The 26,817-nt window shown below is 28.4% G+C and overlaps 1 protein-coding gene across 3 annotated transcripts in view; it reads right to left on the bottom strand.

Annotated features, from left to right (window-relative positions):
• Positions 1–985: 985 nt before the first annotated feature.
• Positions 986–26,817, bottom strand: part of LOC117174616 (serine proteinase stubble) — a 59,716-nt gene continuing 33,884 nt past the window's right edge. Inside the window, exons 3-12 of one of the 3 annotated variants that reach the window (XM_033363864.1) lie at positions 19,538–20,794; positions 19,224–19,426; positions 18,576–19,107; positions 18,194–18,337; positions 17,758–17,910; positions 14,112–14,188; positions 11,552–11,652; positions 8,471–8,742; positions 8,203–8,357; positions 986–2,706 (exon numbers count right to left, since the gene is read on the bottom strand). In XM_033363864.1, coding sequence (XP_033219755.1) covers positions 2,542–2,706; positions 8,203–8,357; positions 8,471–8,742; positions 11,552–11,652; positions 14,112–14,188; positions 17,758–17,910; positions 18,194–18,337; positions 18,576–19,107; positions 19,224–19,426; positions 19,538–20,794 — 3,059 coding nt within the window. In that variant the 3' untranslated portion in view covers positions 986–2,541. Of the gene's footprint in view, positions 2,707–8,202; positions 8,358–8,470; positions 8,743–11,551; positions 11,653–14,111; positions 14,189–17,757; positions 17,911–18,193; positions 18,338–18,575; positions 19,108–19,223; positions 20,795–26,817 lie in introns of all 3 variants that reach the window. The other 2 variants (XM_033363861.1, XM_033363862.1) reach the window with 2 other exon arrangements.

Below are 26,817 nucleotides of genomic sequence, written 5' to 3'. Positions count from 1 at the left end.
TATTTTTATTCGTTTAAACAATTTTTCCTCTGTCAAGCGAGAAAGTTACTATTTTCTGAAATTAATGACAAAATTAACGGATGTAGGGAGCAATATTTTTATCTGAAGGACATTTACAAATTTTTAAAACAATTTTTTCTCTCTTGATAGAAAAAAGTTATTCTTTTCTGTGATTAATGATACATTTTAAGAATGATAAGGATAATATTTTTTTGATTAAGGTATTTTGCAATTATTTAAATCATTAATAATAATCACTCAGTTGCGCCTGTTTATAGGGGACGTGGAGAAAAGTATAGATTTTTTGTATTTTTTACACTATGTCGCTTAATATTCAGTATTTCCTTACCTTAGGATGTATACTCTTTATTATTTGAATAATAATATGCTTAAAAAAATTAAATATCCCTTAAAAATATATTTTTTCCAGCATTCTTTAATTGTGTCATTATTTCCAGAAAATTACAACTTTTCACGATTTTAGGTCTTTAGGAAGAAATAAAAAGTTTCAATGAAAATTGTTTAATTAATTACCAAATATTTTCAACAAGATAATAAGTTTTCACGATTTAAAGGGGGAGAAAAATTCTTTCTACAAATAATAATTGTTAAAAAAATTTAAAAATCTGAAAAATACTTCGAAATTCGTCACTGTTTTTAATCTTTTACACTAGCATCCCCTTATTTTAAAAATCTGAAAAATTCACAATAATAACCATTTAGCTGTCTATTCTGTGATGAAAAAAACTCTAGTAGTACCTACTTGCGTTTTATCACGAAAAAAAATCAAATTTTTTTAGTGTTAATTTCCAATATGGCGACTATCGGTTTTAAATTCTGGGAATTTTTTTGAGGATTGTATGTTTTCAAATGTCTGTATCAACATTTGATTCCCTTTGCAAGAATTTTTTGCATGCTTACCGGGCTCTCTTTAAAATAAAAATCTGTCTAAAGATTTACAGAGGTTTCATAAAAAAATCAGTTATTTTGTAACATAAGATTGTATTTACAGAAAAGTTTACAATACATTTGGACAATACGAAAATAAATTATTTATAATAATACGTGACAGCACGTGCTGCACATATACCTCAGAACTAACTACAGTTACTTATAAATATAAATTTCATAAATTAAATAAAATAAAATCGTGTTTAAGAGATTTTTTCTCGTATTATAGCATACATGATAATAATACCTGTGGGTCATGGATTCACTCTTCCCGAAGACCACTTTTATGTACATCCATCCAACCATACTTTACATGCATGCGCGAAGAAAGGTATGTAATATTTTATCTATATCGACCGACTTTAGTCGATTTGACCTTTCCGATTCCAGGCACTTCCTCGCTGATAAAATGATATGATTAAATCCATTTTTATTTTTATTGCAGACTAAGAATTGAGAACATGGTTATTTAAAAAGTAGACCACTAGGTAAATGGTTACTTTAAACTCATTTCACAGGAGAATAGTTAACATTTTATCTTCAAACGTAATTGGTTTTAACCAAGACTTTGATTTTACTAGAACTGGATTTCACGATTAAATACACCAAATTACGCCGAATTTAATCACACCAGATTTCAATATTGCCTCCATAAACTTTCTAATCAGAGATCTTCGAGAATTAGTTTCCTATTTGAAGATTTTTTCGTAATTAAAAATCTACTTAACATATGTGTTATGTTGTTGAAGTAGATTTAGAATATCGTAAAAATTTGTCATTAAATTTTCAGGATATTCTACTTTTTTAGCATGTCTCACCAAAAACATGCACTTTCTTTAAACAAGAAATATTTCTGCATGAAGATCTCTGACACATCTTGATGTCTTCTTAATTGCGCAACTAAATAATTGACTCTCTAATCTGATCATAGATTTTGAGAATAAATATTTTTTCTCTAATTAGCTTTGAATAATGAGTAAAAGTTTTCATTACCTCAGAATAAGAGAGTATTTACATAACTATAAATGGATTTAAATGGAATTTATTTATCGAACTTTATCGGAAAGCTAATAATATTTCTTGAGCAAAGACTATTAAAATAGGATTGGCTAGTAGGTAATATCAACAGCAAATGTTGGTCGCGGGTTGTCGACTGGTTAAAGTAATTTCCAAACTTGTCACATTCAATTTCGAAAGTTTTAGTCCTTGTTGAAAACTGACTAATGACTCAATAATTGAAGACGTAGGTGCTACAACAGCCATAGTTATGTATGCGAACCAGTATAAATTTAAGCTTGTCGTTACATTCTGATCTATAATTTAAATCCAGCTAATACATTCCAGCCCTTGGATATATAATCTTTTGCACAAAGATTTCTCACACACCGGTTTTTCATAATAGATTTTTCTCACTTTTGACCAAAACCACACCATATCATTCAAGACGTATGTGGTCTTTAATAGTTAAAATGTTAAATTCCTAAAGACTTCTAGAGAATGGAAAGCACATTTTCTATCTTCTTGTCGTCAAATTGATTGAAAACTTAGTTATGTACCTAGAGTTTGTTTCTGGCTGTTTTTTTTAGAGTTTTAGAACTGAAGAATTTGATTAATCCAGTCTCTAAATTGGGAGATTCTTGTATAAACGCCAGGCTGATTTGGTTCTGCACAGCCAATTCCCCAACTAATGACACCTGCCAAGAGCCATCGTTTGTCGCGTGGTCTCTGGATCACCATTGGTCCACCACTGTCACCCTGAAATTGAAGGATTAATATTATTTACAATTACGGAGTTAAAATAGTATGCCGAATTCATTTGAAATCATGCAGGTTGAACACGTTCAAGACACAGAATTGGCTGTGGATAAAATATGTTTTTTTTCAAAGCCTTTTGGACGACGCGCATGTCCCTGATTTGAGTGACAATTTTTTAAGCAAAGTTATGAGTATTTGAACTTTTAAAATTCGGTTTTCCAAATATGAATATCTTAGTCAATTTCTAAAAAATAGATATGAGATTGTCCAAAAAACTTCATTCGAATATTTTTGAACAAATCACTCGCTGAAAGTTGTTTGAAACATGAAGTTACTTAGATACTTTTTACCGGCAAAACTAAGAAAACGCCATTATCCACATGCCTCATTTTACAATTAAATATTATTAAACAATCAGCGATTTTTAACTTTTCCATTAATTCTCAGGCATCGATATAGTATTTTGAATAAGTTATATAAATTTTAACATATTTCAATAATATTTAGCCGAGTTAGAACGATTTAAGTTTAAAAACTTTATTAAATCAGAGAGAAACTTTTATTCCATATTTTGCTTGTATTAATAAAAATAAACGTTGGACAAAAAAAAATCTTAAAGGGAAAAGTTTTATTTCCTAATTCTCTACAAGTCAACGTTTTTTTAAATGGATTCTTAAATTTGGAAAATTTTCTACTTTTGAGATATGCGGATAATACGATTACGCGTGTTCGAGCGTCGGCCTGGTTTTTGCACTCGGCGGCTCAATTTATGAAAATTTTTTCTGAATTTTGCTTTGAATTGCGCTTTTTTCTTCATTTTTTTCCAGGTAGGTACTATTATGGCGAATATATCTCATGAGAGTTATCTTGTACCCGCACCTTGAAGAGAAGAAACTATTTTTTTTCTTACTGAAAGATGAATATTCACATTTTGTGCAAAAGAAAGACAAGGTACGAAAAAAGGCAGAAAAGCAAAATTATTCCTCTCAAAAATTTCTAAAGAAAAGTCATTTAGCATTTTTCTCTATCTTGTATTCCTTTCGAGACTTTCGCCTAACACAGAATAAATTCGGCAATAGCTGTATTTTTCTCTCAACAGTAGTCTGTTATAGTATGTCATAAATAAGTAAGAAGAGTATTAATGGAGAAGTTGCAAAAATTTGATACAAATTTGAAATATTTTCTACAAATAAAAATTTTATTTTTTCATAAAATACTTTTAATTATCGGAAATTTTGAATTATTCTTATTTAGACGAAACTCTAAAAAAAACGCAAGATAAAAAAAGTGCCAAACGACTTTTCTTCAGTACTTTTTGAGAGGAATAACTTTGCTTTTTTAACTTTGTTCGTATCTTGTATTGCTTTTGCACAACATGTGAATATACATTTTTCAGTAGTAAAAAAAATTGGTTTCTCCTCTCCAAGGCGCAGGTACAAGATAAACTCTCATTAGATATATTCGACATAATAGTACTTACCTGGGAAAAAATCAAGAAAAACAACTCTGGCCTTTTTGAGAAAATTGAGTTTCAAAATTTTCAAAAAAACCGCCGCCATTTTGTCACTTTTAAGAATTTTCCAAACTTCGTTGTAAGTTTCGAAAGAGAATGGTAAGACCTACTAGAATCCAAATGAAAAATTATAATATCTATATTAGTTTCAAAACTACAGCACCTCAAAGAAAAAATCAGAAATTTGTTTCATAAATTGCATTAAGAGTTTCAAAAGTTCAAATACACCAAACTCTCGGTTTCAGTCACCCTATTATCAGCCTTCCTAGAACTGCTGGCTCCCGCACTTTCTCAGGGGAGCAGGACGAGAGCAGTTGCGACATTAAATATATATATATATATATATATATATATATACCAATAATAAACGAGTCAGGCGGCCCTCACTGTTTACGTTTCGATCCCCTTGAAACCAGTCCAAGGTTATCTGAAGGCAACCCCCGAGTGGGAATGAAAGCGAGGTTTTGGTGTATTCATAAATTTGCAAAAAAAATATTATATCAAATCGGTGAAATACGTGTCGTCTAAAAGCCATCGAAAAACAACGTACATAATCCGCAGCCGATTCTGTCACTTGGACGTGTTCAGTCTGCATTAGAAAGGATTGACAATATTTTAGGCAATTTGAAAAGATTTCTAGAATTTCAATTAATACTGAAGTAATAATAAGTCTATCAAAATTCATAGGAAATAGGTTATCTTATATAAAAATGAAATAAATGCAAAAAAGGATTTCAAAGGAGATTTTTAACTTTAAACAATTTTAGGTTATATAAGCGATTTAGGTACACCAGAAATCGGTTCCTATTTTGGATACAAATTTTTTTTAAGTTTTACAATTTTGAAATAATTTAGGGTTTGCTTAACGCTTCTCACCAAAAATCGGATATTTTAGAACAAAAATCATCAGATTTTTTAAAGAAGACAACAATTTTTTAACAGTTTATAGGTTATGCTCGCTGCTTGCATCGAAAATCGGTTTGAATTTAAAAGAATATAGACACTTTTAGGTTGTGTAAACATTTTTGACAGAAATCCATTATTTAAAACAAAAATCATTTAATTTCAAAAATAAAACCTACAATTTTTAATAGCTCTAGATTATGTAAGTTCTTTTCGTCGAAAATTGTTATTTTTAAATAAAAATAGAACTGTTTCATTATCGATCTATTTAGTTAAGAATTATATTTTGGTCGAACATTCATTATTTTATTCAAAAATGCATCTCTTTGGTTGAAAATTCTTCTTGTTAGATAGAAAATTAATTTTTTGGTAAAAATCTTATCGCTTTTGGCTAAAAATACTACTGTTTACTCGAAAATTATTCTCTTTTGGTTACAAATTCAACTAATATGTTAGAAATTAGACTAATTTGTTCAAATTCAACTGCTTTTTATTTGAAATAAAAATATTTTTTCTATTAAAGAATCAACTATTACATTTTTTTCTGAGAATATATATTTATGGGTTGAAAATTTAACTAATTATTTGAAACTTGAACTACTTTGATAAACATTCTTTTTTTATGAAGATTCATTAATTTCAAATTTAAATTTCGATCCATTCTCAAAAAAAGTCTTTCTTTTCTTTTTTATTATTTAAGATAATAGATAATAACAAATACACAAATTTCGTTTTAATATTAATTTTATATTTTAATTACAAAATTTCAGGAGAGAAAAAAATAAGCGCAATATGTTTGATAATTTATGAAAATTGATAGCTGGACATCAGAATCATAATTTATAATATTTTTTACAGTATAATAAAGATCACACCTTTCACTTTTGTTTGAAAATAACAATCTCTGAGTATAAACGTTAATAAAAACTAAAGTTGTTCAAAATTTAAAGTTTCATTTTTGAAGTCGAATGATTTTTCTATGGAACTTATTTGCAATGCAAAACGCTGAAATGCCCGAAAATGATGTCAAAATCAAAATTCTTGGAAATCTATACCTATTTTTAATGAAAATTTAAACGCCAGCATAACCTTAAATTGCTAAAAACGATCGTATATTCTTTGAAATCCAATTATGTTTTATAAAAGTATTGACTTGATTTATAAAATACTACCAAATGATTTACAGCGATAAATAATAATATATCTAACCCAAAACTGTTCTAAATTGTAAATCTTTTTTTCTTTTGATTTAATGATAAATTGTTGTTAATTGATAAATTGTTTCAAGATTGCTAATCTTCTTTAAAATTTGGACCTATTTCTTCAGTAAAATCTTTAGCTTAAAAAGTTGTGCACAAACTTTTTACTTTCTTTAAAATATAATGATTTTTTATGGAAAGTCCCGATTTCTGGTGCAATACACCAACCTATCCTATAATTGTTAACAGAGGTGAATCTTCTTCAAAATTTAATTCTTGTATTGAAAATATTCTTCAAATTATTATGATATTATCAAAATACCAATTTTTAATATAAAATGCGAACTTTCCTTGAAATCGTTAGAACATTCCGGATTTTCTTTCAAAATTGATAAGTTTTTAATACAAATTTCAATTTTTAACTAAAACCTTAAAAAAATGTGAAATTGCTTAATCTTAATCATTTTATCATTTAAAAGAAGACTGAATTTAAATTTAATGACTTTTGTTTACAAATAACAATTACAGGTGAAACATACCAGTATAACCTAAAAAATAAACATGTTGAAAATTTAAATATTCTTTTAAATCTAATCATTTTTTAATCGAAACGGCAATAATTTCTTGTGAAAGACATTAAAATGAAATAACAGGAAGTCGTTCAGAATTGAAAAAATCTTTTTCCAAATCTGATACTAATTTATTTTTAATTACAATTTTAGTTTTGAATAATCAATTTTCTGTAAACAAACATCGATATTATCTGAAAATATTAGGAATTGCAAACTTGTTTAAAAAAACTAGGAACGTTGAATATCTAATGCCTCTTTTAAAAAATGTGAATTTTCTGTAAAAATGCTAACAAAGCTGAAAAACGGAAATTGTAGACAATTTTTTATTATTTCATATTTAATAGATTTGAAATAAAAATACCTATTTCCGGTGAATATAGATACCCTGACATGTTTGAAAATCGGGAATCTTGATGACGATCTTTATTATAAAAATGATGATTTATATGTTTTTTAAACTAACACAACCTAACATTTTTAAAAATGTTATGTCCTCCTCGAAACACTATGATTTTATAATAATTTATTTCAAAATACTAATTTTAAGCTAAAAGCACTAACAACAAAATATGTGTAATATTTTGAATAATTTATGAGATGATTTTGAAGTTTCATTTTAATCGTACAAGGTCTTCTATTTTTTTCTTATTAAAAGGGACCATTTCTAGATTTAATTACCAAACATTTTAATTTAAGATTTAAAAAAAACTTCCAGAAATGAAAAGCCATTTAGGTTTTCGAAAACAATGATTTTATATATTATATATTATAAAAACTCTGAATGCGTTTAGAATTTGTATTTTAGAATTCGATCCTATCGAAATACTGAATGTTCATACTTAATTTTGATAAAAAATCTTAGAATAAAGATTCTTCCATTTAAAGAAAATTCTTTTTTGAATCTAAAAAAGTATTAATCAGCTTTTAGTTGAAGAAAATTTTGTTTGATTTAAATGAATTTCTTTTTTGGCAAAAAACCTTCTTTAGTTCATAGATTTTCTTTTTTATTTCAATGACATTTTTCTTTTAATTAAATTTTATATGCGGCATTTTTATCTGTGATAATTTATTATGTTTTTCTTTAATTTTAAATACATTTGTTCTGTTTGAAGATGTTTTTGTTGAATTAAAAAAATATATTAAAGAAACGGGTTCTTTGATCCAAGCCAAATATTTTTCTGAGTAAAGAATACCTTTCAAACATCACATGGCGTTTTGAATTCTGGTATAATAAATAAAGAAATCCCCACCCTAAAAATGTAAATAAAATATTTCCATTGGGAAAAAAGTAATCAAAATTAAAAATTACCTCGCAAGAATCAAACCCTCCTTTCCGCCAGCCGGCACAAATGAAAATATGGGGAATGTTTTCTATAAAACCGGCCGTTCTGTACATTGATTCACAGACTGAGTTGTTTATCACTGGTACTGGGACTTCCTGTAGTACCGACGGCAGCGGACCATCTAATATAGAAGAGTTAAGAAAAATTGATTAAGTATTTTACGAAAAAAGTATTTTTTCTTATCTATAGTATCATTTTTTCAATGAAAATAAATAAACAAATGATCAATGTTACCTTCATATATTCTTCCCCATCCGGTAACGTAGGCAGTGTGACCGACGTAGTTCTCATCATTATCTGGTAAGCAGATGGGTAATATATTTGGTTGGAATGGTTCAATTGGTTCGTAAAAACGTAAGAGGGCAAGATCATATTCAAATGTTCGTGGATCGAACTGGGGATGACTGGCGACCAATTGTACCCTTCTTTCCTGGTATCCATAAGGTTCACTCTCGTTTGCTAAATCGTGTTCACCGATTCGTAATAACAAGTCGCTGGGAGGCACACTGTAAAACAAAAATATTCTATTGTCAATATTTGGGTGCAAACCAAATCGTTAACATAAAATCTTCTTTTCCTATTCGAATTTATCACCATAAGTGTAAGAATAAAAACAGGGGATATAAAAATAACGCATTCAACAATTTTCCTGACTGGCCCTGATAGGGAACGAAAAGCATGCCCCGATATGGCCAAATTTAGGACTGCCAGGTCAGGGCCCATTTGGGGCCATGGCGAAGTTTTTGCAAGGACAATACAATTTTTACGGGATGAACTAGATATTTTAGGTCGATTGGAACTAAAAAAAATTGCCGTACGCGAAAATTTTTATACACCTCAAAAATCTGATTTTATGGTCAAGAAACAATTTTGTGATATATGTAGATATTATATTATTATATTATATTTGTAGATATATGTATATAATAATTCATTACTCAGCCATTTTTAATTCGCTTTTTATCTTTTTTCGTCTGAAAGTAGAGAAAGATATCTTTTTAATAATACACATTGTTCAATTTATTACGGCTCAAATTTACCAAATTTACAAAACTACAATAAAAATTATATTGAATTTTCTCAGTTTTTCTCGATTTGCAAGACAGTAACAACAATTTAATAATATTTTTTTAATCAAATTTTTTTTCTGTTAATATATTGAAAGTGCATTCCAAAACGCGTGTAATAAGTTTAAAAAATTAAAAATTGAATAAAAAAAATAGCTGAGTTAAAAATTATTATATAAATACACATGCGGAAGAACGGGATAGGAAGCGTAAAGATTATTTAAATCCTTCTTCAAAAATTAAAATTTTTTATATCTGATGAAAAATATTGAATTTTGGCCACATAAAAAATAATTTTTAATGTCATAATACTAATTAAATCTGCTTCTAGAGTTACCTTTAGTTAAGTTTAGATGTATTTTTATTTACAATATAATTAATCCAACAAGTAACTTTAAGTCTACTTTAATGTAATCATAAAGTATTTTTAAACTTGAAAATAATAGAAACACCAAAAAGGCCGGGAAATAACAGTCAATTTTCTTTACTACGATTTCGTAAATATTTTTAGAGGAAAAATCTATCTAATAACTGATTAGATAAAATTAGAAAATATCACAAAATTAAAGTACAAGTTCTACCTAAACTTTTTTATTATGTTGAAGGTAAATTGTTGTCTTTTTCAATTCTGGAATCATTTAGTTTTTGATGCGTAATTTTAAAATATTTTACTTTAAACATTTCTAAGATTAGCTTTTCATTTTTAAGGGCACGTGTCTATTTTTAATCATTTTTAGATGCAGTTATGAAGACGTGAAGATTTAGACAATTAAAAGTTAAAAGTGTTCGAACATGAAAATTATTAATAAGAAGCTTGGTAAGTTGATCAATCGTAATTATAAATTATGTAATGCTTTTTCAATTGAACTGTAGTTTGAGTATTTAAAACTCTTTGATAATACATTTTGTAAACTAATTCTGAATCTATTCAAAATTAGACAACTTACAGAATTTAACGATCATAAATGAGTTTGTTAAATTCGATAGCCTTAGTAATTTAACAAATGTAAACGCCCGATTGAAATTTATAAACTTTTTTCAATTTTTAAACAACTTAAAATTAGTATATTCACAATTTAAAGCTTCTAATATAGTCAAAAAGGAATCTGTAACATTCAAAGGCAATTTTTCTAATTTTTCAGAACTTTAAAAATATTTAAATAATTTTAAAAGATATTTGAATGTTTCGAAAAAATTGCAAAATTAATTTAAAATTTGAAGCGATTTCTAAGAATGTAAAACAAAATACGGCATTTAATTACAAAATTTTTAGCTGAAAAGTATTAAAAGCTTTAATTTTCTATATTTAAACTATTTAGCGTTTGAATATAACATTTTTACATTAAAATTTTTCTTTACCTTCGATTTCAAAAGTCTAAAATTTAAAAAAAATTGAAAATAATAATTTTGTATTCTTTTTTTTTAGCGTGAAGCAGTGGTTTACCAGAAAAGAAAACTACGGAGACAATAATTATTCTAAATTAATATTTATATTCTCTCCAACTCATAAAAAACGCTTAAGTTGCATTTTATAAGAAAATCATTTTTTTTTTAATTTATAATAAAACCGAAGCCATTTTTTCATTTTTGACAGTTTCAAATATTTTCTTCAGATAATAAAATAAAAATTTGATCTAACGTTAAAGGAAAAAGAAATTAAGTAGGTTCCCTTACTCTATATTCTTTTTTATTTATACTATTTCTTATTCAGTTATAATAAAGATTCTTAAATTTTACATTAATTTTTTTTTACAAATGAGGTTAAAGGTGAGAATCTTGCTGGTCGAATAAGATAAATTTCAAAGGATTATATTATGCTAATTTTGCAGATGTTTAAAGAATTCAATTTGAGAGGATTATTGTGTGCTAATTTTGTACAAAGATATCTTGATGAAAGTGTAAATTGCAGTTCGCTTTTTAATCAACGATCTCAGTAGCCAATTACCGAGAAGACCTTTTCTTTAAAAATAAATATATCACCTTAAAATATATTTTGCTGTGCTTGAAATATTTTCTCTTGTCTTTCCTGTCTTAAAACCACTTTGACAATTTATTAAACATTTTATACCAATTTGCATGAAAGGTGCTGGAATAAGAATGAAAAATGTATTTTTGTAGCAATATTTCACGAGGAATTCAGTGATCATGATTCATAATATAAAAGATACAAAAAAAAAATAAACAAAAATCCATAAGATCACTGTTAGAAAAAATTATTTTAGGATTTGAATGTAAAAATTAAACTCACTTTTCCACGCAGTGAGCAGCTGTGATTGCCCAATTTTCATTCAGCAGAGCTGCACCACATTTATGGAGATATGTTGAAGTTCTCCACTGACGAAGTGAAATCTACAAAAACAAAAACAATTAATAAATAAATGGTCATGTTTGCATAAAGTTACATAATCACTTATGAGTATCCTTATCAGAAATGTAAAATTCTTTTTAATTCTGACAATGAAGTTGTATCATGTTTTTATATAATATGATGTTTAAATTCTATCAGTCAAACTGAATTTAAAACGTTTTGTAAATTTATTTGTCGCATTTGAAGGAAATTAGTTATAGAGAAGCGAGTTGGCGAAAATGTTCATTTAAAACCGTCATATGCGATACGTGACTTTCCACCACAAATCTCTTTCAAATTATAACAAAATTGAATATATCTGGTTTTAAAATGTTATTGAATAAAATCCTATTTTACAAACAAAACTGAAATAGGATTAAAATTATAAATTGTATTAATAATAAAAAAAAAATTAAATTTAACTCTATCATATGTATGAAAAATCTTGATTGAAAAATATAAATAGAAATCCATGGGAATATAATAAAAATTGGTTCAGAAATGAGGTAGAGTAGAAAATAGAGTTTAAAATGTTGAATGAACTTGAATTATCTACTCTAAAAATGATTTTATATAATACTTTATATAATATATAATTTTGTATAATACTTTAAACCAAAGATAGGTATCTATTCAATAATAAGAGCATGCCACACAAGAAGTGTAAAAAGGGATTAGTGAGTCATTGACACTTTTTAAATCCCGAAAAGTAATCGAATGATAACTTAAATTTTAGAAGTAATCAGTTAAGAAAACGAATTGGTAAAATCTTGCAATTACATTTTTATTTATCGGAGACAAATGCATTAAGATTTTTTAGTCAGAAAATTATCGAATCATGTGAAGCTAAATCGATAATATAATAAATTGATTTAATAAGTAATTATAATAAATAAAATCATAATTATGATTTTTTGTATTCAATATTAATCTTTTTGTATAAACCTGTCACGATATTTTGTACCAGAAAATAGAACTTTTAGATATGTATTTCGACGCTTTAGATATGGATAATATAATTTGATTTGTATCATTTAATAATAAAATTAAATTTTTCGCACCCTTAGGTTTTATTTAAGATTTATTTTTGTTAAATAAACACATTGTTTCGATTATCCTAATCATTCTTATTTACTTCATATTTTTACGATATAGTTAATTGTATACATTTATTTTAATAAAACATCAAACTTAGATGTGTATTTATTGAGACTATATATTTACAAATAATCTTGATGTGCAAAATATTGTAAATAAAACCAAACAGTATTTTTTATTGATTAAAAATCATTTTTGAATTTCGAAATAACTCATTGCAAATAAGTTTTGTGTGGCAGAATAGCAAGGTTACAGAATAAATTTTATATTATTTTCAAGAATATTATTAGTCTTAAAGATTATTCTATAATCTTTAATTATTAATAAAATTAGATGGGAAAATTAAACTCTTAAAGTATGAAATTAATGAAAAAATGTTTTGTCCCCGGATGACATAAAAATTAGAGGATATTCAAAAAGTGATTATTATTCTGTAAGCATTTATAATAATTTTGATACGAACTAATTAAAAAATACACAAAAAACTCATAAGATTACTATGGGCAAAAATACTGCTATAAGCTTTCTTTTATTTCTAAAAAATTGTTAAGAGGTTCCGCTAGGCCGTTTTATGCCTGAAAATGAATTTTCTTAGTTTTTAGGGTTTTTAAAATACAAATTTCATGCTAAAAATTGTTTTCACCCCTGACATGTATTTTTTATTGAATAAAGAATGCTCGAAATTTTTTATGACAAAAAAATTGAAGATATTATCGAGCATAGAGTAGAAAAATTGATTATTTTGTTACAAGTAATGGTCGGAAAGAACTCCATAATATTTTCCAAATTTTTTCTTCTATTTCATAAATAATTTTTGGGAGTGAAAGAATTTGTTAGCCTTAAATTTGTATTTAAAAAAATGTAAACATAGAAAATTGAATTTCACGCAGGCAGTATTTATTCAAAAAAAGGAAGAAATTTAAAAGATAGTGTATGGATTTGAAAAAATTCTAATTTTATCAACAAATAGTTTGAATTACTTTATCAAAATTTTTCTTTTCCAGAAATATGATATCTAATCAGCACTCTATTTTCAACATCTTAAACTATTTTTCAAAGTTTTTTTACGTAAAAGCATTTTTTTATCCCTTACCTTTTTAATAATATTTGTAAAACACACCATATGAATCCGAAACCCTATTCATTCAATTATTTACCCCTTTTAAAATAAAACAAGAATTACTTTTTAGACATATTTTAAAACAAAAGAAATTTTTTTTAGAATTTTCAAATCAGATTGCCTGTCAGCTGTGTGACTATAATAAAACTATATCCAGTGATCAAGACATCTCGTGTGTCATTCAGGTGTAATAATGGCGAGTCAATAAAAAATGAGTAAAAAAATACAATCCAAAATTCTTACCTGCCAGGGCCACCTGCCGAATGAGCTGTTATTTCCACCCACGATTCTTCCTTCCGGAAAGAGGCGCCTCCCACACACTGCAAGGATAAACATAGTCGAATTCATGCCCTTCAATAAATTCGCGTGTCTGGTAGCGGCGGCCATGTTGGAGAACAAGGCCACGCGCTGAGTCTGCCTATGTATATATATGTATGTAGTTATAAGTCGATCGGACTGGATGAACCGGTACCATCTTTTCTCCCCTTCCAACAGGTTTCTTTGATTTTTAATGATTTTCCTGAGATTTTTAATGACCGATGCATTGTGTTTACATATAATTGTTCTGTGACGCCTTCCCGGCGGCATCAGACATTAAAGATTTACCGCCAAGACATTGCGAACATTTCACAGATAGCTGCTCTTTTGTTGAGTCAAATCAAATTATTGGTTTGATTAAGATCAGCATTGATTTATACATTGCAAGAAGGTAGATTATTACTTTTAAAAAATATACGATTTTTGATCATTTTGAAAAGTTAGATAAACACAGAAAACGATTTGGTTGAATTAAATTTTTTTTTTGATTCAACCATAGAATATGTGTTTTATATATACTACGAAATATTGGTATCTTTATTTAATTCAACAAAAAAATTTGGTTGTGTTAATCAAATAATTTGTTGCATCGGCTTTTTAGAAGCAGTCAAATCGGTTACATATCGAAGTTTGTAAATTTTAGTTTTATTAACTGATTTTTGGAAACATACTTTTCCTCAGGGCTTTTGGTAAATATTTGTTTAAGAAATTTTCTATTTTTGAGTTTATGTTTTTAAAGATTCGCTTCTAAATTCAACAAACATTAATAATTCAACAAACATTAATGAACAAAATTATTCTTCGTTCAACAATAGAATATGGTTTATATATAACAAACAAATTTGTTTATTGACTAAACTAAATTTTTCGGTTGTTTTGACCAAATATTTTCTTAGATTGAGTGTTTGTTTGATTAAACAAAAAAATTTTGGGGGTCTTTTGCCGAGGCGAATTAAATTATTGTTGCGGTCAATATCAGTATTGATTCATACTTAGTAAGAAGGCTTGATAAAAAAGAGCTACTTCAAAAAAGAGCTAAGATTATGGATAACATCTAAAAGATAGATAGATTTAGAAAACGATTTGATTAGATAAAAAAATGTGCTGGTGCAACCATAAAATATGGTTGGACACAACCAAATTTGTCTATTGTTTCAACAAAATCTTTTGGGTTGTTTTTTGGGTTGTTTTAACTAAATATTTTGTTATATAGAGCATGTAGTCGATTCAACAACAAAACATTGTTGGTTTAATCAAATATATTGTTCAATCAACCATTTTTTTCAGTCAACAAAATTTTCATGTTTGTCCAAAACACAATTTTTTTCGAAAATTTTTTCTGTGTGTTATATGATTTTTCTTTTTATATTTCTATAAAAATTAGGGATTCTTGAGGCCTTTCTTGATTTGTAAGGGAGAAAACATGGTAGCTGTTTTTTTTCTCAGTATCAATCTTGGAAATCAGGGAAGTCAGAGAATTTTATTGAAATTTTTTCATTTCAACTTGAAATTGTTTATGCCGACAATAAAAGATTCTATGTTAAAAATGATTAAAGATTAATATTCAAGTACAAAGGAAATAAATTCGCAAGGGACAAAATGAAAACGTTTTTCTTCTGGGCACACAATCAGTTCAAAATTTGTATTTATTGCCACAGAAAGTTTTTATTTGCAATTTACTTTTCGATGTTTCGGCTACACCTTTGGGAAATTTTTAAGTTTCAAAAATTATAAATTTTTTGCAAAAATCATTTTAAAATGGTTATTACGTCTTTGTATAATTTCAATAACATTTATAATTCAAATATTATTGTCAGGTTTGTCAAATTACAGTATAGTCGAATTTATTATGTCAATTCATTGTTATTAAAAAATATAATGAGTATTATTTTGTTGAAAATTGAAATCTTTAATTGAAAATTATATATTTTTCTGAAAATTAGTTTTTTATATAAATAATTACATCGATTACATATTGATTATTATTGTTTATTAATTATTTATTTTAAAATTATCATTACATTTTTTGTTAGGAATTCATCTTCTTGGGAAAATTTAACTAAACAGTTGCACATGCAACTGTTCGGTAAAAAAATTGTCGTTGAAAATTCCACTATTTAGTCAAAAGTTAAACAATTTTGTGAAAAATGTATTTATTTTTTAATTTTAATCATTTGGTTGCAAATTCCTGTTTGGCTAAAAAATGGTGTGTTCGAAAATGTATTATTATATGCTGAAAATTAAACTATTTGGTCAAAATTTAATTATATGTTTGAAATTTCATCTTTCTTGGCTAAGAATTAACTTTATGTTAAAAATCTAACTTTGAGGGTCTGAGAGTTGACTGTTTTCGAAAATATTCAACCTTTTATTTTAAAAATTCAACGATTGTTAGTTTTAAAATTCATTGTTTTGGATTGAAAATTCAGTTTTTTGTTTAAAGTTCATTCTTATGCTTAAAAATCCTATTGTTTGGTTAAAAACTTTATTATTTTTTTAATTGAACTATTCACTATTAAAGACATATAGTTTAGTAAAAAATGTAAGTTTTTTGTTAAAGATTCCTCCTTTTTATTCAAAATTTTTCTCTAATTTATAAAAGATTTTATATAAAAATATGTTTCAGTATTAAAATGCCAGTATTTAAATATTATGAATGTAAAAAGGAAAAAATTGACTCGGGAAAACTTAGGGAATTTTGAAACTGAATTACATTGAAAATATAATTAGAAGACAAATAAACACTGAATATATAAATGGAATTATAATTTGCCCTTTTCTTTTTAATTAAATCTATCTATACTTATTTTCTTAGCCCATAAAGTGACATCTGATGTTTCAGATCTGAAATAACTATATTTTATTTTTTATGATAATTTAAAATTCTGAAAGCAGACAATTAACAAATGAGAAGATTTTTTTAATGCACACTTTTAGAATGAAAGTGAACAAAATTGAACAATTTTTTAATTTAGGCTTAAAAAATAAAATAATTTCAGTACTTTTAATTTAAAACCAAAAATTAGTCAATTAAATTATTTTATGATTGTCCAATTTCAAATACAAAGCTTTAAAAAATGAATAATTTTGAATTTGAAGAGTTTATAATCGTTCAATGTAAAATTTGAAATATTTCTAAATTAAAAATTTGAGGCTTTTAAAATTGTATAAAGAAACAGTTTACAATTTATGTTTTCATCCTTTTAATTTCAAACTAATGAAATCCTACAAAATTGAGAAATTTCGTAGTAGCACTAAAAATTGGACGTTCTTAGATCTATAGCTTTACAACTTAGGCAATGAAAAATAAAAATAAAATAATTATTCAAATTTACGCTCGGAAATTAATCCGTTTGAAAACTATGCATTCAGAATCTAATGATTTTTATTTGAAAATATTCCTAATTGAACATTTCAAACTTATTGTCTTCCAAATTTAAAAAATTTCTTAAATTATGTCATCAAAATTGTTCAATGTCAAATCGACTAATATCAATGTTTCTGCCACGTATAATAATGTTCCTGTGTAAATATTGTTCATGATTGCTTTTTATGACAAAAATCAACAAACCTTGCTTGTAATCAGTCATGTTGATTGCTGGTATAATTGTTTGAGGTGATTCAGTGGATACGCTGACAGTAGCAATGGAGGATAAACTTGTTGGTATGACTGGTCGAGTCGTGATAAAAGTGCCGGCAGTTGGGATGTCCGTTACGGGATTAGCTGAAAATCCGAGCTAGGAGTTAATTAACGAGATACGAAAGATGATACTTAAGAACAACTACTTCCGCTATTTTACGCTTACAGTAAGCTTCATGACTTTATGAGCAACTTTATAGAGAAGATTTTCTGTTTGTAGTAGGTCATACTTGTAATTTCAGCTCGTAATTCTGTCATACTTTCAAATATATAAATTCTAGCAGGTTTATTCGAAGAATTATAATTTTTAAAGAATGATAATTATAATCAATAATAGTGCCTTTTCAGGTTTAGTACATGCACTCACTTGGAAAGAATGGAACACTAGTTGTTGCTACAATTGGTTTTGGTGTTGTAGGTGAACTTGCTTCTGCCTTTTCAGTGGTAGGAGAATGAATGATAACCCAACCATCAGGTGTTGTAATTGGTGCCCATTCCGTTTCAGTAGGTTCTAAAATAAATTAATTATTAGTGGTAAAAAGAATCAGGTCACCAAAATTGGTACTAACTTTCTGATTTGAATTAATTTTTTTATATCTTTAAATATTCTGTAGAACAAAACGGCCACTATCTTCATAATAGATGATGGAAACTGTACTTTCTAATTTTTCTTGGTATGTCTTAATTATTTATGATTTCTTCAAAAAACATTTACTACAGAAGATTTTAAAGTTTGAGAAGAAGCTTACGTTCACTAGTGGAAGAAGCTTCTGGAATTTTGTATGTCGTAGTTTCATCCAAGTTTGAGGACCAAGTTACCAAACCAGGTCCATGAATCGTCTGTTGTGATTCGCCTTCAGGTTTCTTTGGTGGTAAAATTTGATTCGTAGAGGTGGAAATATTCAAGGGAATATAAATGTTGGATTCAGTAGAAGCTGTTGAAATAGGTGCCTTTGTTGTCGAATCCGGTGTTGGCGATGTAGTGGAAGGTGTGGTTGATGTAATACCAGATGGAGTGGCGTTAGTTGGTTTCGTTTTCTCGGTTGTTGTCTTCACAATAGTTCTCATTGTAGTAGTTGTGGTAGTAGTAGTTGTAGTGGTAGTAGTCGTGGTTGGAATTCCTGTTGTTGAACCGGGTTTCACTGAAATAGGTTTTGGTGAACTGGGTTTTGGTAAAGGCTTTGATGAACTTGGTTTTGATGAACTGAGCTTTGTAGGCTTAGCTGGAGCTTTAGGCCTGGTGGTAGTAATTGGCTTTGAGGTAGTTGTTTTGGGTGGAATCTGAAAGTTCATTTTTAGTTAATTAAAACAGCAGAAGTATAAGAAGAAAATTTATTTATAAACTAGAAAACCAAAAATGTACGTTTTTATAATCTTATTCCAATAGTTTTCATTACCTTATCAACTATAGGTTCCTTCGTAGGTTTGAAGCCACCAAAAGGTATAGTTTCAGTCTCAGTGGGTTTTCCACTAGTCGGAGGAATTTTTGTACTTAAAGGATAAGGTTTCGTAGGTTTGGGTTTGGTCGGCCTTGTTGATGAAGTTGGTTTCGTAGAACTACTCTGCGTTGGTCTGCTTGATAATAGAGGTCTTACAGTCGCTGAAATGGGATTTTTGGTATCAGAAGTGCTCGCAACTGTTGGTTTTTTTGTAATCAATGTCGAGCTAGGTTTCTTGGTTGTTGTAGAAGAAACAGGTCTTGTTGGCTTACTAGTGGTTGAGTTTCTGGGTGGGAACCTGGTTGCTGGTATCCTTGAAGTTGTTGAGGTGAGTAAAGGAGACTTTGTTGTGGAGTCTACTGGCTTCGTTGATGCAGCTATTGTTTCAGTAGTTTCAGTGAGATTCTGTTTCGAAGGTGGGCTGGTAATGTCGATGATGGTGGGTCTTTGAGGAAGAGTGAAGGTAGAAGTTGAAGTTGACGAGGGAAGTGATGAAGTGGAAAGTGTTGCCGAAGAACTAGGAGTTGATGAAGAACCAAAGGATGATGTTGAACCAGATGTTAAGGAAGGAACGGAGGATGCAGTGGAACCAGAGGTCGATAAAGAATCAGTAGTTGATGCAAAACCAGAGGTTGATGAAGGACCAACTGTTGCTGTGGAACCACTGGTAGATGAATCAGAGGTTGGTGAAGAACTAAAGGTTGTAGAACCAGAACTTGAACCAAAAGTTGACAAACCAGTTGTAGATGGATAACTAGAACTTGAAGGTTTAGTTGGGAAAGTAGGTGGTAAAGAAGGACGTCTCGAAGGAATCGTTGTATCTATCGTCGTTGTACTAGGTTTTCCACTCGTAAAAGGTTTTCCAGTACTAGAAGGTTTTCCAGTACTATAAGGTATCCCAGTACTTGAAGGTTTTCCGGTACTCGACGGTTTTCCTACAGTGGCAGGTTTACCACTACTAGGTGGTTTTTCACTAGTAAATGGTTTTGCAATACTGGGTGTGGAAGGCCGACTCGTAGCAATGCTTGGTCGACTTTGGATGCCACTAGTAGAGGCATCTTGTACCGTTTGATAGGTAGAGAGTCCAACGGATTCTGTCGTTGTATAAATAATGGGTTTCTTTGACGTCACTTTTTGTGGTTTAATTGATGAGATTGTTTCTATAATTCTAGAAGTTGTGGTTTCGATCCCTTGAGTGCTGGGACTAGATGGAGCAGGCCTTTTTTCTAAAATTGGCTTAGGTTTCGTAAAGTAGGATGGGATCTCGTTGCTCTCGATTGAGCTGAGGGTTGAGGTGAAAAGTGGTTTGGGAGGAGGCAAGGGACCATCTTCGATCGTGTTATCCTGAGGGAAAACGTCATCAGGTTCTTGCTCGATCTTGCAACAACTTCCGAAGTAGAAGCGGTCGATGCAGGTGCCCAGATGAGTTCCATTTGCTTTTGCGCAGGTGAATGCGAACATACACGTTCCCGTCTCTCCGGTTCTTGTCGACACGCAGGGCAAGTGTCTGATATTTCTTCCAGTACCTGCTAAAAAAGAAAATATTTTAATAATGATATTCATTATATCATTTTTTAAGTAATTTTATTCTGTTAGTTGTGTATTCTTTCAATCTTTTTAGCAAACCCATAAATTATTATGAACGTGTCTGACAGCACGAAAAATGAAGGCGAAATTTTGAAGAAAGGAGGGGACCTTATGTGGCCATTTATTCAGGTAGCAATGTATTGTTCCCTTTTGACTACCTATTATTGGACTTGCCACAATAGACATCCAGTCTATCTGGCTCCTTTGTATTCATTTACGGGCAATTCATATGTTGATTTAAGAAGCTAAAGAAGGGATTTAATAAAGTCGATTTATTAGGAAAATAGAATGAGGAATTGAATTGAATTATTTTTCTTAAGTAATATTAAATAAAATTGTGTGATTTTCGATATTTATTTAAGTTTGGTCTAAAGTGTTATGTTGTCGATTTAGAAAGGAAAGTATCGGTTTTATAATAGGCTGTTGGAATCTCATTCTGAATAATGTATGATAAACGATGTGTTTTTCTTTCTGGATCGCTTGTTTCTAATCTCTGAAAAGAAACTTCCGTATTTCTCTCAAGGATCCTCTTTCACTAAGGCCTGTTTCTCGAGGTTCATTCTTTATGCGTAAGTACATTCCCTGCAGCGTAACACTTAACACTAGTGGGTTTATTTTGTCTTACGATCGCTTTTATCTTTACGCTTCGTCTTGATTACCGACAGGTTCTCGGAATAACGTGCAAATTCCCCTCAATCGTAATGTTAATGTAACTCGATCTTCGAAGAAGTAGAACTACAATTTTCTTTTCTTATTTCCGCTATATCTTAACTGTTTAACGGCTATAGGGAGCATGTATGTTTTATTATTCTTTGAACAGATGTATTTTACGGAAGTGGGTTATCAGAGTTCATTCATAAGATTGAAAACAAAATGCACCTACACTAAAAATTTTATGAAATTTAGGTCTAGTCTGAAAGTACCAAAATACAATAAAGTGAATCATTTAGTAAAAATTTATTCATATGGTGACAAATGTACATTATTTGACATAAGTGTATCCGACGGTGTCTTCAGCCTGGGTCAGGTATGCCAGGTTTCATGGTGCTTGGATCTTCGGTATGTGCATCAGGGGTTTCGGTAAAAAAAAATTTAAAAAGGGATAACGGCTAATTGAGCCGTGAATATGACAAGTTAAAGCTGAGGAACTACTAACAGCTGGTTGTGGGTACATTAGGCTGTAACTGTGACCCACTTTTGACCAAGCAACTAGCTCATACATTTAAACGTAACGGTACCACCGATGCTGGGCTGACATCGATTCGCTCCTCGTTCGGCATTGCTTCTCGTTTGTAATGTATCTTCGTATATACACATCCACATATATTTCTGTACATATGTGTATATGAGTGTTTGCATGACGGAATTCAATTTCATCCTGCGGCCCGACCAAGAAAAACAATGTCGTGAGCTCTTGTCTTATACTGTTCTATCCAGATGACGCGGGTGACTTTCAATTTTCGTTTCCATACGCCAACGCCTACACCAACTCCCAAGCTCCTAATTTAATTGCTAAATAATCCGCGCCGTACCCTATCAAATTTAAAAGCCGTAAGGGTAAATAAAGAAAATGGAGATTGTTCCGCAATTAGAGGATAAGGAACTATTTACATTTCTTAAAATTATTATCGGCGTTTAGCTGCCGATACCGTTATTTTCACAAAGTTATTTGTTGGGGGTTTCCATGTGCTGAAATTAAATGAAAGTCATCTCCCAAAACGAAACAATAACTTTTAAAAATGATGCCTGATATGACTGATCTATTACATTTTGGTTTATAACAAAAATTCTAAAACAAATCATCTTTTTAAATTGCAGAAATTTTTAATTTGAATCGATTTTGTATGTAGCTGAAGATGAATGTACAGAACTTTAAAACTGAGTTATTTAAATTTTATATGTTTAGCTGTGGACTGGAATTGTAAGTTTAAACCAAAATAATCTCTGTTTCAAAATCTTAAATAAAAGATTGTTGTTTCCTGCATGATTATTCATAAAGGATAATCATTTTTGTATTCTCTGCAATTCATATTCACACTTCTTCATTTTCTTTCACAAAATTGACAACAATGATGCTGCTTTGATAAAATAAGTATGTCTTTTCTTGCTACTAAGCATAAAGGAAAGACTTTCGTTCTCACAAAAAGCATTAGAATATTTCAAAATATGCTCAACCATTACTCTAAAAGCACTTGAAGAAAGTAGAGCAGAACAAAATTTATGTCGAAATAACCTCCACAGATGTTTTTCATTCTGCTGCTTTTTTCAAGCTTACGAAAGTAGCCTCACCTAATTTAATTTATACTTATTTAAATAACTTATTGATACTTTTCTAAAAGTTTGATTGAATGACAAATCAAAATACAAAAAATAGAAATAATCTAAGATTCTTCTTCACGGAAATAATTTTCTGAATACTGTAATGCAGGTAAGTGGTCAGAGATTAGCATAATTATATTTGTCTTCACTCAAAGTTTTATGCCTTATAATAGACTAAAGGAGCTTCCAAGAAAATACAAATTTAATCACCTAAGACTATTAATTCAGATTCGCGTTTCCGGGTCATCCATTCGCTCCAGCGCCCTAAAAATCTCACTCTATGTCTTATCTTACAGAATGCGTGCTAACGGAAATGTCTTGTGAGTCATATGAAAGAAAGTAGTGACAATAGTGACGCCACTGCCTTGAGGAATTTTAGCCACATCCAAAAGCAAGTGCGCACTTTTATCATCATCATTTGTATTCATAAACTCCCATGAGTCTCCATATGTCTTCATTTTAGCGTTTTGAGAAGTTTAAATTGACTTAAATTTAGTATCCAGTTTTCTAGTCTACTGTTCCTTCATAATATTAATACCAATGAGAGCACTTATCAGGGTCATCGATTAATAATTTTGTGGGGAAATAATTTATGATTTAGTGGAAGTAATATTACGAACTTAGATAACTTCTATTACTTTTCCTGATAATAAATTTTAACAAAATTTGCGATAGGCTCTCCTATGGTACAGTTCAAAAATATGCTAATAAATTTAAAAATCAACTCAGACTTCACATGCTTTCCCCGATTCTAATATTTCCGCCTTTTTTTAAAGATTTTGTCTCTTTTTCCTTTTTTTTCAAAAAAACTTTTCCTTTTTTCATTTTCTACTCTAATGTCTCAATTCTTTATGAAAGTCCAACTATTTTCGTTAAGAATTATTCCTTTTGGTTCAAAAATGTACTATTATACTTTTGGTTTAAACTTAATTCGTTTGGTCAAAAATTCTACTACATATTTGGTTGAAAATATAATTATTTTTTTGAAAATCAAACTATATTGTTCAATATCATATTTTTTGGTGCAAAATTCAATTTCTTGTTGGAAATCTGAATCAGTTTGCTAAAAATTCCTTCTTTTTTAATTAATCTCTTTGGTAGAAAATTGCATTTTTTTTAATTCGTTTCAATTTTCGTTAAAAATTCATTTTATTAACTGATAATTTTACTATTGCCTTTTGGGTTGAAAATTTGAATAGTTGATGAAATGTTCCATTGTTGTATGAAAAATTATTTTGTTGCTGCAGATTCATTATTTTAGTTGAAAATACATTTCTTTAATTTACAATTTAATTCTTTTATTGAAAATTCGTTATTTTTTGGTTCACAACTAATTTCTTGAACAAGAAATGTAAATATTCGGTTTAAAAAGATTGATAATTGATCTTTTCTAGTTAGAAAATTCGTCTACTTAGTAGAATATTTGGTAGAAAATTAATCTTCTTGGTTTAAAATTCATATTTTTGTCTTAAGACTGCAACTCTTTAATTAAAAAATAATATCCTTATGTTAAAGACTCTACTATTTTGTTATCGATTAATCTTTTTTGGTTAAATTTAACTTTTTTTATTACAAGTTAAAATACGTTTTTTCAATTATAAACTGTTACCTCTTTGTTAAGTATTAAAATTCTTTGTTTTAAAATCCAGCGTTTTGAATTAGGGTTTAACTGCTTTATAAAAATTGTACTATTTAGGTTAAAGACGGATCATTTTGGTTAAAAATTTAAATATTTGGTTATTAATGAACTTTTTTGTTGAAAATTTATATTTTTAAATGAAAATTCAACTGTTTGGTAGAAAAGAAAAGTATTTAGTTAAAAATTATTTGTTTGACAAAAATTTAACCACTTGGAATAAAATGAACTTTTTTTAAGAAAAATCAACATTTTTGGCTGAACATTAATCTTCTTGGTAGAAAATTTATCTTTTTGCTTGAAACTTTAAATGCTTGGTTAAAAGTTGAAATAATTTGTCAAAAGTGCATTTGTTAAAGATTCAGTTTAATTTTAAAATAATTTTATTTAGTTCAAAATTTGATTTCTTTTTCGCTAAAAATGAATTTTTCGTCTGAAAACTTAACTATTACATTTTCGATTGAATTAAAATGGTTGAAAATTATTGTTTCTTTTTTGTTAAAATTAAATTTTCTTAATAAAAATGTAATAATTCTAGGTTAAGTTAAAAGTTCAACTATTAGGTTGAAAATGCATCTTTTTTGATTTCAAATTAACGTTCCTGTATAAAATTCTTCTTTTGGATTTAAAAGTCAGCTATTTTCTAAAACATGAATTTTTGGTTTGAAAACTTGACTTTTTTGTTGAAAATTCATCTTTTTGGTTAGAAAATTAATTTTTTGTGCACAATAATAAATTTTTAGAACTAAAATTTTCACAGTTCTATTTTTGGTTGAAAACTTTATTTAAGTTAAAAATTCGTAATTCGGGTAGAAAAGCAATCTATTCTGTTGAGAGCTCATCTTTTTGGTTGGACTCAACTGGTTTAAAATTGGTGTATTTTTGTTTCAAAAAAGTTTTTTGAATTGGAAATTTAACGATTTCATTTTTGAACCTATTGATTTTCGCCAAATTCTCTGAACGTTTTTTTGATAAAACCCATAGTTTATGTTTTAATCATTAATAATATTATTGAAAATACAAATTCCGATTTTCGGTAAAACTATACTAGATACGAAAAGATTTTGACCAAAAAGATTAGAAAATTTTCTTACAACTATTTTTTGATAAGAGTAATGGTTTTTGTTTAAGCTATGAAAAATGTTATTAACAATAAACAATTATATTTTCCATCAAAACTATTCGAGATACGAACAAATTTTAAGTAAAGAATTTGTTCATAATAAAAAGATCTCGAAATTTGCTTTAGATTGGTTCTTTGCTAAGAAACATAGGTTTTTTTGCCTGTGAAAAATACCATTGACAAAAATTTTAATTTTTTACCAAAAGTTCTTGAGATGCGATCAAATATTAATTAAAGAAATCGTTTATTTTAAAAAGATCTCCAAATTTTCTTTAGGCTTTCTTTGAAAAGGCACATCGTTTTTCGTTTAATCGCGAATATTACCATTTGAAACAGAAAAGTTTAAATTTATAGAAAAATTACACAAGAAGAAGTAAAATGTTTGACAACAGAATTATATTCAATATAAAAAAGTTAAACTTAATATAGATAATTTGTTGTTTTGGACAAAATAAGTTTTTTGAATAATTAGCTATTTTGTTAAAGTCATCTTTTTAGGTCTAAAGTTTAAATTTTTCTGAAAAATTAATCTTTGCAGGATGAAAATTTAACTGTGTGGTGGAAATTAAACTGTTTTATTAAAAAATCAATTATTTGGTTGGAAATTCAATTATTTTGTTAAAGTAATCTGTTTTTGACAAAGATTCAACTGATCTGGTTAAAATACGTCCTTTTTAATTAAAAATTAACCTTTTAGCGTAGTTTCTCATGTGTAATACATCAATTTTCCGGTTCTGTAAAGAGAATCATGTGGTAGAACCTTTACATAATGAGGCACCTAATAGGACTTGTTAAGAATTCTCTTTATATTTAAACCGCCTTATAATTTAAGTTATTACTACTATTACTTCCACACTACAAAGCTTAGCTCCCATGCAATCATACTG

The sequence above is a fragment of the Belonocnema kinseyi genome, chromosome 6 (genome assembly GCF_010883055.1).
Source record: "Belonocnema kinseyi isolate 2016_QV_RU_SX_M_011 chromosome 6, B_treatae_v1, whole genome shotgun sequence".
Lineage (NCBI taxonomy): Eukaryota > Metazoa > Arthropoda > Insecta > Hymenoptera > Cynipidae > Belonocnema > Belonocnema kinseyi.
Note: the sequence above shows the minus strand (reverse complement) of the source record. Positions and strands in the feature narration are given on the sequence as shown.